We start from the raw sequence: 12,500 nt of genomic DNA on the forward strand, positions 1-12,500 counted from the left end.
GAACAACTGCTTCACAGAAGGTGTCACTTTCTCTTTACTTATTCATAGTGTTACCATCTCGCTTGACACTCTACCGAAATGATGATCTTGAGTCTTCCTTATTTAGTAACCTTCTAATGTATTCCATCATACTACCTAACTTTTTAACCAAAACTTAAAATGATTCTTTCTTCCTCTTGCTTTATCAACTTAAAGTCATCTGTAGCCCTGCTCTTGTTTTTGCAATCCAAAAAATGCACAACAAAGAATATCTGTAAGATGTACTTCTTTTTATTGTGATACTATCACACTATACAAACAAAATGCTAACAACTTCCCTTCCCCTCTAGTTTAGTTATAGATATATACAAGCAACTTAAAAACTGATGAAAAGAAATACTATTTGGGGGGAGTCACCCTTAACTGGGACACTAGAAAATCAATCTTAAAAAATGTGCCATACCTATAGATTTTTTTTTATCATTTAGTCATAATCAATTCTATAACTATTTACTAGATACTTCCCCTTGTCAATCCACAACTAGTACCAACTTAGAAATTGCAGAAACCACTAAGACACATGGACAATCGCAATTACCTCTCCCTGAAGCTCTCGTACAACCATAAGCAACTCCCTGAAAATCTGGGCTTCGTGGACTTCCAATTCGTCTTCTGCCTTGGTGACCAGACCACCAACAAGTACTGGATCTCCGTGGAGCTTCTCAAACTGGATGTAGGCTAACCATAAACCTGACGGAAGTTACAAAAAGGAGTTAATTTTTTTCAGTGATGAGAGTGAAATATAATAAACTCAAGTATGCACTTACACACAAACTGGCATTGTACACAGGACAGGTCACTTATGCTAATGAAATGAAGAGTCTGATTTTTTTAAAAATCTGCTAATCTTGCTTTAACACGAGATTTAATCATTCTCCATACATTTAATGGGCTCTCTTTCATTGACTTGGCTACTGATGCAGCTTCTTTCAAATTTAAGCATCCAATAGAAAACTGATTAAAAATAAATAAATAAATAAATAAATAAATAAATAAATAACTCTAAAAAGGAAAAGACACTTTCTTCAAGATGTATAGAGGAAAATCAATAATAACAATAAGTATAATGGATGTTGACGTTTTTCTACATAATCTACGTCAGCAAAGATACTAATTTGAAAGTCCTTTCTGCTACCTTACCTGGATGTTTTTTCCCAAACTGTTGTATAGCTGTAGTGAAAACCCCCCTGACCTTCTTCACATCCACTGTCTCTTCTGACAACTCCAGCTCTACCATAGTGGCATGAAGCTTATCGCAGAGAGGAGGAGCCCAGTTCAGTTTCTGGTAGAGTTCCCTTGCCTCAGGTAGTCCTAAAATAAGAACAATCACAGTTATTTACCATTAATTACAGAATTTCTTTTCAGATTCCTTGAATATATAAAATGGAGGCAATACACATCAGTCATGGGTAAGCTCTAAGCTCCACCAGAATTTGGAGAAAATATAAACAAGAATCGTGTCTGATCTGCCTTTGTGAAGCCATCATGGAAGTCCTGAACACATTAACTGCAAGGTTTGGCTGAATAGCTGAAGTTTTTTTGTCAACACATGAGAACATTCCAGAATTTAAGCTTATGGAAGATTAGAAAACCTAAATTTACAACAGGTATCTTTTACATATATCAGGAGAATATAGTATCTTTTTTCAATTGCTTATCATTTATAAGATAAAGCCTAAAATTCAAGATCATCAGCTCGATTAGGATATCAAGAAGAATTAATATATGTCCAGCTGAGAGTTGCCTCACTATACTCTGCACTACCACATAGGGGTTAATGACCAGATCTCACTATATAGACAATTATAGCTTACATTCCACAAGAGTCCTCTGGCTGACTTACCTATTTCTGATGCAATGTGCTGCAGGTGCTTAACTCTCATGCCCTGTGCAACAGTGGTATTGCTATGGTCTGAAGCACGGGTGAATATTGTGGATTTCTTCTCCTTGTCTGTAATATATCTAGCCATTTCTTCCCATAATTCAAGGCCACACTTTCCTCTCACATCACTTGCAATCTTATCAAAATCTGGGGAGAAAAAATAGGTATAAAGGAAACTTATATGCAACATGACAAATGATTGCATTTCCTTACATCTTGTTTACTTACAACATAAAAAGAACTGTGCTTTATAATTTTATTTTTTTATCTTCAACAGTATCAACTACTTTTAGTATTTTCAGACTATATTTGATTACATACAATATTTTTCTACCTGAGATTGAAAAACTTTCGTCTAAAAATAGCCAAACTACTTACAAGTTAGAGAGAACCAAAAACACATGTACTTCTGAACACCATTCCTCTTCCACTAGCTTAACGCTCTCACACATTTTGATGCAATTCAGTTCAAAATTTACGAGATTGCAAACTTATAAATAATCAACTAAAGCAAAATTTCCAACAGCAGTCCAGCAAACTCTAAGGCATCACATTCAAGTCTCTACATCAATCAGATGAACTATCTTAGAAGCTGCTGAATGACCAGGTAAGTTCAACGCTGAGAAGCTTGCCAAATTTTCCAGATCATTCAAAACCTAATGCTTGTCTCAAAAGTCTGTTTACATCATAGGAAAACTACAAAAATAAGCTTCAAGAAGTGACACACACAGACACACACAGACAGACACACACACACACACACACACACACACACACACACACACACACACACACACACACACATACACACACACACACACACACACACACACACACACTAAAGTCTAAAGCAAGCAAGCTACCTTCCAGCACTTCCTCCTCGTCCTCAGACCCTTGCATCATGCACTTCATCAGTTCCAATTGCAGATGTGCTGCTTTAGGGTGCTGCGTTATGCCATATTTTAGAATGTTACACAGCTCACTATGGGGGCAGGACTGCTCCTTTGCAACAAGATACTGAAAATAGGATGTAAATTGTTCACTAAATAATAGTTACTCTTACAATCACCACAATTATATCACTAATAATAATAACTTAATAACACTGATAATAGCAATAATAATAATAATCAATAATAATAATAATAATAATAATAATAATAATAATAATAATAATAATAAAAATAATGATAAAAATAATATTGATAATAATATTAATAACAACAACAACAATAACAACAATAACAACAACAATAATAATAACAATAGTAATAACAATTACAATAATAATAATAATATCAGTAAAGGCAATAATAAACAAAGAACTATATTAACAATGATGATAATAATAGAATTGAATCATTACCAGGAAATAATATTACCAATAGAAGTAACAGCACGAAGAACAACATTTACTCACCCATATGAAGAAGTGCAAAGCAGACAAGCTTTTTTTCTGTGATGAGCAAATTTCCATAATCTTCTTGTATATTACTTTAGTCATGTCATCGAGACCCCAGCACTGATACAACAAGGGCAACAGCTCCTCTATGTAGCTGTTGGCGAAACTTCCCCCGATGTTTTTCAGGGCCATGTCAAAAATTGACATGATAACTTCCAACTACAAAAAAAGGGAACATTTGAAGACATGTATTGTACATATAATTCTAAAATCATTTGCTTCTCAGAAATTTCAAAGTTTGAAATAAAACTTTATCATGTACTGTACTAACCTTATCCGCTGGTTTCATTTTTTGATGCGAAACAGAGGCTGGCTCTTCTTTCTCAAGCTTCAGGGAATTCCCAACTTCGACATCTAACTTTACGCCCTCTGGTTCCGTCGTGGCATTATCTCCTGCCTCCACAGCCTCCTCTCCATAAGATTCACCATCTGATTCCTCAACATCGGGCCCTTCTTTAATCTCCACATTTTCATTTTCTTCAGCTTCTGTCTCCTCTTCTTCTGAATCACACTCTTCTTCCTTTGAACTTTCTTCTTCATCTGAACTTTCTTCTTCCTCTGAACTTCCTTCTTCATCTGAACTTTCTTCTTCATCTGAACTTTCTTCTTCATCTGAACTTTCTTCTTCATCTGAACTTTCTTCTTCATCTGAACTTTCTTCTTCATCTGAACTTTCTTCTTCATCTGAACTTTCTTCTTCATCTGAACTTTCTTCTTCATCTGAACTTTCTTCTTCATCTGAACTTTCTTCTTCATCTGAACTTTCTTCTTCATCTGAACTTTCTTCTTCATCTGAACTTTCTTCTTCATCTGAACTTTCTTCTTCATCTGAACTTTCTTCTTCATCTGAACTTTCTTCTTCATCTGAACTTTCTTCTTCATCTGAACTTTCTTCTTCATCTGAACTTTCTTCTTCATCTGAACTTTCTTCTTCATCTGAACTTTCTTCTTCATCTGAACTTTCTTCTTCATCTGAACTTTCTTCTTCATCTGAACTTTCTTCTTCATCTGAACTTTCTTCTTCATCTGAACTTTCTTCTTCATCTGAACTTTCTTCTTCATCTGAACTTTCTTCTTCATCTGAACTTTCTTCTTCATCTGAACTTTCTTCTTCATCTGAACTTTCTTCTTCATCTGAACTTTCTTCTTCATCTGAACTTTCTTCTTCATCTGAACTTTCTTCTTCATCTGAACTTTCTTCTTCATCTGAACTTTCTTCTTCATCTGAACTTTCTTCTTCATCTGAACTTTCTTCTTCATCTGAACTTTCTTCTTCATCTGAACTTTCTTCTTCATCTGAACTTTCTTCTTCATCTGAACTTTCTTCTTCATCTGAACTTTCTTCTTCATCTGAACTTTCTTCTTCATCTGAACTTTCTTCTTCATCTGAACTTTCTTCTTCATCTGAACTTTCTTCTTCATCTGAACTTTCTTCTTCATCTGAACTTTCTTCTTCATCTGAACTTTCTTCTTCATCTGAACTTTCTTCTTCATCTGAACTTTCTTCTTCATCTGAACTTTCTTCTTCATCTGAACTTTCTTCTTCATCTGAACTTTCTTCTTCATCTGAACTTTCTTCTTCATCTGAACTTTCTTCTTCATCTGAACTTTCTTCTTCATCTGAACTTTCTTCTTCATCTGAACTTTCTTCTTCATCTGAACTTTCTTCTTCATCTGAACTTTCTTCTTCATCTGAACTTTCTTCTTCATCTGAACTTTCTTCTTCATCTGAACTTTCTTCTTCATCTGAACTTTCTTCTTCATCTGAACTTTCTTCTTCATCTGAACTTTCTTCTTCATCTGAACTTTCTTCTTCATCTGAACTTTCTTCTTCATCTGAACTTTCTTCTTCATCTGAACTTTCTTCTTCATCTGAACTTTCTTCTTCATCTGAACTTTCTTCTTCATCTGAACTTTCTTCTTCATCTGAACTTTCTTCTTCATCTGAACTTTCTTCTTCATCTGAACTTTCTTCTTCATCTGAACTTTCTTCTTCATCTGAACTTTCTTCTTCATCTGAACTTTCTTCTTCATCTGAACTTTCTTCTTCATCTGAACTTTCTTCTTCATCTGAACTTTCTTCTTCATCTGAACTTTCTTCTTCATCTGAACTTTCTTCTTCATCTGAACTTTCTTCTTCATCTGAACTTTCTTCTTCATCTGAACTTTCTTCTTCATCTGAACTTTCTTCTTCATCTGAACTTTCTTCTTCATCTGAACTTTCTTCTTCATCTGAACTTTCTTCTTCATCTGAACTTTCTTCTTCATCTGAACTTTCTTCTTCATCTGAACTTTCTTCTTCATCTGAACTTTCTTCTTCATCTGAACTTTCTTCTTCATCTGAACTTTCTTCTTCATCTGAACTTTCTTCTTCATCTGAACTTTCTTCTTCATCTGAACTTTCTTCTTCATCTGAACTTTCTTCTTCATCTGAACTTTCTTCTTCATCTGAACTTTCTTCTTCATCTGAACTTTCTTCTTCATCTGAACTTTCTTCTTCATCTGAACTTTCTTCTTCATCTGAACTTTCTTCTTCATCTGAACTTTCTTCTTCATCTGAACTTTCTTCTTCATCTGAACTTTCTTCTTCATCTGAACTTTCTTCTTCATCTGAACTTTCTTCTTCATCTGAACTTTCTTCTTCATCTGAACTTTCTTCTTCATCTGAACTTTCTTCTTCATCTGAACTTTCTTCTTCATCTGAACTTTCTTCTTCATCTGAACTTTCTTCTTCATCTGAACTTTCTTCTTCATCTGAACTTTCTTCTTCATCTGAACTTTCTTCTTCATCTGAACTTTCTTCTTCATCTGAACTTTCTTCTTCATCTGAACTTTCTTCTTCATCTGAACTTTCTTCTTCATCTGAACTTTCTTCTTCATCTGAACTTTCTTCTTCATCTGAACTTTCTTCTTCATCTGAACTTTCTTCTTCATCTGAACTTTCTTCTTCATCTGAACTTTCTTCTTCCTCTGAACTTCCTCTCCATACACTTAGGTTTACTCTTTCACAATATTTATACAATAATAGTAAATAAGTATTATTATAACTGTCTACCCTTACTGTAATTAATACAATCAATACATTAAAGATTAATTGTGCCCTGATATGGGAAATAGTTCACTACAGCCAACATAATAACATCTCTACAAACAGGATTTGATTGGTTAAATACCTTCTGGGAAATTTTGATAAAATGGGAAATGTTGGGATACAATGAAAACTATCTCTGGTATTCTGCAAAAATACATTTTTTTTTCCATGCATAATTTTGGAGCTACAATATAGAAACAAGTGCAAATCTGAAGAATATGACACTGGTATCCCAAGTAAGTTCCATCTTTCCAGGTTATAAATTATATAAGGACTGGAAAAAAATCTCTTTAACTCCTATTTTATTTATTTATTAATTTATATACTTCAAGGTCAGCTCAAAAATATAAATAAATAAATAAATAAATAAATAAATAATAAATAATAAATAAATAAATAATAATAATAAAAAAAAGGACTTTAATTTGTCATCCTGTAAATCACAAAAAGAGCTAATATGGAGTCTATACAACAAATATCAGTCTATTACAGCCTTGACATAGACTATCAAATGAGTAATATACAGCTTGAAATAAGGATAGACAGGAAGATCAAGTAATACATAAAAAGGGCCTCAGAATTTCGGAGAGAAAGCACATAATGTCAATAAAGCTTCGTGACTCCCTGCATGCCACAAACCAAGGCTATAGACAACACCTGAAAGCGGGCTTGGCAGCGACAAGCATGGCCTGGAGAGCTGGTTTTGTTAAAGCACAACTCAGGAATCACTGGGTTAATTAACCAAAGTGTAGGTATGAATCACACGGTTTTACTTAAATTTTTAACCACCTCTTTCCCTAGTGATTCTCGAGGTAAGTGACAGCTCCATCTACGAATCTCAAGCTTACCTCTCGCTTCAGCTGGATAGACTTCGGGTGATGTTGGGAAGCCTTGGAAACAAGAATCCTCCTTGCGCCATCGAAATTCTTCTTCCATTCCAGTTCGTATTTTGCCCAGGCAACCCATACGTCAACTTTCTCTGCGTGGAACTTCGTCTGGGCATAGTACGTCCTGCATACCTGAATAAGAAAAAATTTAAAAAAAAAAGAATGACAATAATCTTTTGCACCAAGGACCATCCCTTCACCAATATCTTGATTTTGATTTTACGTCAGTTTCTTTTCATGAGGCTAAGCTACCTTTACCTGAAATCTGCTCGGTGTAATTAAAATTCAGTCTCAAGTTTTTATGCAACTGAATCTAATTGAATGGTTGTTACAAAAAAATAAAGAGATAAATAAAGTAAAATAAAAAAAATATATATAATAATAACAACAATAATAAAAAATCTAATTCCCCAGTTGATTTCCAAGCCTTCCCTAATGAATACACCTCAGTATTAAATGAAAATACACCTCAAAGTCCTACAACTAAAAACTAAAAAGTGTGGATCTAAACTTGTAACTGAAAATATCGAACTCCTTTTTTTGTGACTTATCATTAACCTGAAATACAGAAAATTAATTTCTTGCAGTAGATGATTATCAATTATTAACTATTTTGGATAAACTTTAACTAGCTAATGATTTATGATTTCAAAAACCATTGTAGAAGTACCTTGACATTGACATTACATTCTTGAACTTAATATTTCTATTAACACAATGTCAGCGAGTGGCAAGACTACAATGCCATGCCCACTGTAGTAAGAAGGTTAACTCTTGTCTTTACATATAGATGGTTCTACAAGTGCTTAGTAACCAAGGAGTCATCTATTAGTCTTATCTATCTCATCTGTTTACCCTTTTCCTTCATTTTTTAAAAGCTTCACTTCTATTATTTTATTGTCTTTGATGTTATTAATATTCTAATAATTGAATAATCATTATATCAATCGGAATGATAACAATGACATTATTAGTAGTATTGGAAAGAAAAACGCATTTTCCCGCCAACTCAAGGAATGGGGAAATCAGGATCAGTCACGAGGGCCAACTGATAGACTCCTTGCTGCTCAGCACACGTGGAGCCATCTGGATGTAACAAAACTCACTACAGTCTAAAGGAGACAGTATATAAACCTGCTGACATTGGGTTAATACTGTAAACTGATAATTGATACACATATTGTAAAATATAAAACATGTATATGAAGTAAGGGTAAGGCAAACATATTCAGAACATACTCTGACTACTTTGTTACCCAAGAGGATGTAACAGATAGACTTGGTCTTTGCAACTGGAAGTATTCCATGTCTTACCACAATGGTTTGCTAATTCCTTTAATTATATTTCTAACTTTTAATAATATTTCCCATTATATAAGAGATAATGAGGACCATATCATTATGAAATATAAATACACACTTTTTCTATACATTTTCAAGAAACAAGCAGAAATTGAATGTAAATAAACATAAATACAGTACATAAAAATTTCAAAGACTGAAAGTCATCCAATTCACAAACCTCTTCCTTCCAGCCAAGAAATTCTGCAAATTTTATCCTCAGCGCCCAAGTGTCAAGGTGTCGAGGCCACGTCCTAGTAAGGATCATCAGGTTTTCTATGCAGCGTTTTGCGATGGCATTGTCAATTGAATCTTTCTTCTCGTGCATATGCAGTTGCTGTAAAGTCAAAATGTTAATCTTGTATCTTTTCCTTTTTCATACAAGTTCTCATGTCTACACAATGACATCTACAATACATGTAAAAACAACATACAATTCTTTCTTCTTTTAGTAAGGCATAAAGCACTCACCTTTCTTCGGAGTTTCAACAATTCAAGTAATTTCTTTTCATAATTAACATAGTTGATGATTTCCGCTTTGCCTTTGGTTCGCCGAGCCAGACGGTACTCAAAGTTCTTCCTTTTCTGAATTAGTTTTCTGGAAAGAAAACATCAATTACATGGAGAAGCAATCACAGAAGCCAATGCCTGTGAATTCCCTTAGTAAATATGCATTAGGATCACACATTAAGCAAACTATCACACTGATAAGAAGGAAAAAAAAAAGATGCAGAGTTCGTTAAAAGGTAAGTTCTACTGCCAATGTTTTTTATATTTTTATCTTTTCTTTTGTTTCAATATAGAAAAAGAAAATCTTAATGCAATGATATCTGGCACAGTAGGTGATCTTTTTATTGTACATTTTTTTGAGGGGAATAGCAATCTGGGGGCTGCCCTACCTCCCAAGAAAACTATTTTTCATGAGACATCTATGGTACCAGCCTTTGTCCTAGTTATAATAACTCTTCAACAATGTTGCTTGTGCACGGCACTCTATCCATTCAAAGAGAATGTAGTAGCCTTTGAGCTTCTACTGTGATTTCAAGTTATAAACAAAATTTTGCTTTCAGAGTTACAAAAAGGAAAAGTGGCTGGGCAAGCAAGATGGCAAAAGTGGCTGTAGATCTGCACAGGGCAATTTTAATATTTCATTCTATCTTTTTTTCTATTTCCGTCAGTTTTACCCCACAATTTCCCTGACATAAATAATGCTCTCCCCAACTATCTGGACTATAATATCAAGATTATTTGCTGCAATCTGTATTTCACCAATCAAAATTGCTTTATTTCTACAGCACTCTGATAATTCTCACGAAATACCAATTTTTTAATGTAAAAATAAGCGATTGGTCTTTGAAGGAATTACCTGAAGTGTATGACTGTGTATGACAATTAGGATTTCAGGCAAAACAGTGAATAGAATGAATACCTTAATGAAAACTAGGACACATTTCATCTTTGGTATTCCGTGTACAAATCGAAAATAAAGCTACGTGACAGGGAAGAAAAATGACAAACGCATCTTTCTTTTAGGTCCCTTGCAATGTTTACACTGCAAGGACAAACATACTCCGACTGCTTATGATTATTCTGCAATTCTGGTAATTTTTTTGAATACCTTCACATGACTTTTATGTGGGTTTTTGTGTCATATGAATGTCTGAAGATTTTACTGAAAGGTTACAAAAGTCAGTGCATAGCTTTTCAGTGATTGCAGATGCATCTGTACAGTTTCACTAGCTGATTTTAAAAGTTTTTTGAGGTGTATTTACTCATAAATGTTTCATATTCTTATAGGTTAATGTTGCCAACACTGCCATCTTACAGAACATAAGAAGCAGAGTAATAAACAACGCTGGTACAGATGCTGCGGCCTAATATTTACCACAAAATGATGAAAAATCCACTGCATATCACCACTCTGAGACTAAATCCACACCACCCATACAGACTTCTTCATCTTCATTTCCTATAAGTTAGCATGAAGTGCTAATAAAGGGGGGTACAGGGGGGCTTGTCCCCCTGTTGAGGGAATAAATAGAAGGTAGGAAAGGTTAAATTTGGATTTTGGGTTTGCACGATACCCTGGTTTTAGGACTTTGTCTCTGGAAAGTGCATCACTCTCGATAACATTAATCGCTTCTTTTATTTCAACCTGATTTGCCCTGTAATTTCCCTGATCTACTTCATGCTCTCCCCTGCTATCGGGACTTATGACATCAAGACTGTCGGCTGACTAAGGGGGTCGACCTGCTAAAAGAAGCTACAGCTTTGCTTAGAAAATGATTATCAGATTCGTTCTAAGCACACCAAACTACACCAGAATTTCAGAACATTATTAGTGAATGTCATGCCGTTATCTGCAAAATAACAATAATAATGACACCCTCACCGGACTTCCACATCAGACAACAGCCCTATCCTCTCCATCTCCTCCAACTCCGGGATCATCTTCTCCACCTTCAGCTCCACCTGCTCCGCCATCTCTGCGGCCTTCCTTCCCTCTCACGCCTAAAAAGAATGAAAATCGGTCCTCCTTTCTCCTTACAACAGCCACCTCTACGCGCGTGCTGCCCACATGTCCTCGTCGTGTGTTTACGTGCGGGCGGGAGGCGGGGAGGCAGGGGGGGGGCGACGTCGTACGGGGAGGGAAGAAAGTGTCGCGCTCGAGAGGCGGTTTTCGTGCCGCGTAGGAGAGAGGGTTGTGGAGTTTTGTATTTGACTTTTTTTTAACTTATATAATGCAATAGACACATATAAGTGCATGCATACACGTACATATATGCATGCATACATACATACACACACGTACATGGATATATACACTTACACACACAAACACACACACACACACACACACACACACACACACACACACACACACACACACACACACACACACACACACACACACACACACGTATGATAAAATGTCGCATATAAAAGCAAACTCCTCGATATAAGATATCACTCCAAAGAGTCTTCCAACATGAAAGATAAATGGGCATAGTAAATAGAGGGAAAATTCTACATGGAGACGTTTAACTAATGATTATGTTTCCTTTTTTCATTAGTCAAGTAGCGATCTCAATATGTTTGCAGATAATGCCTCCAGAGGGACTCCGAGAACTAATTAATGTGGAGATGTACTTGGTAAAAGGACTTTGAGCAATAAATGTCATGTAGTCATTAGGTAAAATCTACCCCTATACCAGCACATGTTAGGAGAATCAGTATTAAACCCAGCAGAAATAATCATAAGCCCAAATGAAAAAGTCCATTAAATGCTAGGGCTGATTGCCAACATGAAGAAGGACGAATAAATAAATAAATATCATTACAGCCACCATAAGATCTAGTCTAGGGTAGCACAGTGACATAGAGTCCACACTTAAATAAATATAGAGAAATTGGAAAGCGTTCAAAGAGCAGCCACAAATGAGCACCAACTCTAAGAGATATGAGCTATGAAGAATGGCTACAGAAAATAGGACTTACTCGTTTGGAAGAAAGAAAGAAAAGGGACGTTGTGATTGTGCTGTACAACTATGTTACAGGAAGAATGAGGATAGATAAAGATGACTCAAATTTCGAACGCAAGAAGGACGAGAGGACACAGTAAAAAGATTGGTTGTTAAGAGCCGATAAGGACGTTAAGAATCTGATTTTCCAAACAGAACTTTTGACAGATGGAACGCATTCCCAAATAACGTTGCGTGCCAAAAATGGGCTTCAGTTTAAAAAGTTACTTGATCATTCAAATATAGCAGAATGGGACCCGATTTTTTCACATCAGTT

The 12,500-nt window shown here is 35.2% G+C and overlaps 2 protein-coding genes across 2 annotated transcripts in view; both read right to left on the bottom strand.

Annotated features, from left to right (window-relative positions):
- The window catches only part of LOC125046118, a 10,543-nt gene extending 6,577 nt beyond the window's left edge, over window positions 1-3,966 (bottom strand). The window contains exons 1-6 of the mRNA XM_047643762.1: window positions 3,655-3,966; window positions 3,342-3,542; window positions 2,785-2,938; window positions 1,883-2,068; window positions 1,180-1,350; window positions 578-729 (exon numbers count right to left, since the gene is read on the bottom strand). Of these exons, the coding sequence (XP_047499718.1) occupies window positions 578-729; window positions 1,180-1,350; window positions 1,883-2,068; window positions 2,785-2,938; window positions 3,342-3,542; window positions 3,655-3,672 (882 nt within the window). The 5' untranslated portion in view covers window positions 3,673-3,966. The remainder of the gene's footprint in view (window positions 1-577; window positions 730-1,179; window positions 1,351-1,882; window positions 2,069-2,784; window positions 2,939-3,341; window positions 3,543-3,654) is intronic.
- A 2,936-nt stretch (window positions 3,967-6,902) lies between these two features.
- Window positions 6,903-11,301, bottom strand: LOC125045986 (U3 small nucleolar RNA-associated protein 6 homolog). Its single transcript, XM_047643576.1, has 6 exons — window positions 11,095-11,301; window positions 9,174-9,300; window positions 8,884-9,039; window positions 7,323-7,493; window positions 7,114-7,171; window positions 6,903-6,907 (listed from the first exon to the last, which is right to left on the bottom strand). The coding sequence occupies exons 1-6, from the start codon at window positions 11,184-11,186 to the stop codon at window positions 6,903-6,905; spliced, it is 609 nt and encodes a 202-aa protein (XP_047499532.1). The 5' UTR covers window positions 11,187-11,301.
- Between the last annotated feature and the right edge of the window lie 1,199 nt (window positions 11,302-12,500).

The sequence above is a fragment of the Penaeus chinensis genome, chromosome 38, assembly GCF_019202785.1.
Source record: "Penaeus chinensis breed Huanghai No. 1 chromosome 38, ASM1920278v2, whole genome shotgun sequence".
Classification (NCBI taxonomy): domain Eukaryota; kingdom Metazoa; phylum Arthropoda; class Malacostraca; order Decapoda; family Penaeidae; genus Penaeus; species Penaeus chinensis.

Coding starts and splice junctions, on each gene's coding strand:
- LOC125045986 (XM_047643576.1), bottom strand. CDS start 11,186: ATGGCGGAGCAGGTGGAGCTGAAGGTGGAGAAGATGATCCCGGAGTTG. Junction 9,040..9,173: donor TGTTGAAACTCCGAAGAAAG/GTGAGTGCTTTA, acceptor TTGACTTTACAG/CAACTGCATATGCACGAGAA. Junction 7,172..7,322: donor CTATCCAGCTGAAGCGAGAG/GTAAGCTTGAGA, acceptor TAACAAAACCAG/CTCTCCAGGCCATGCTTGTC.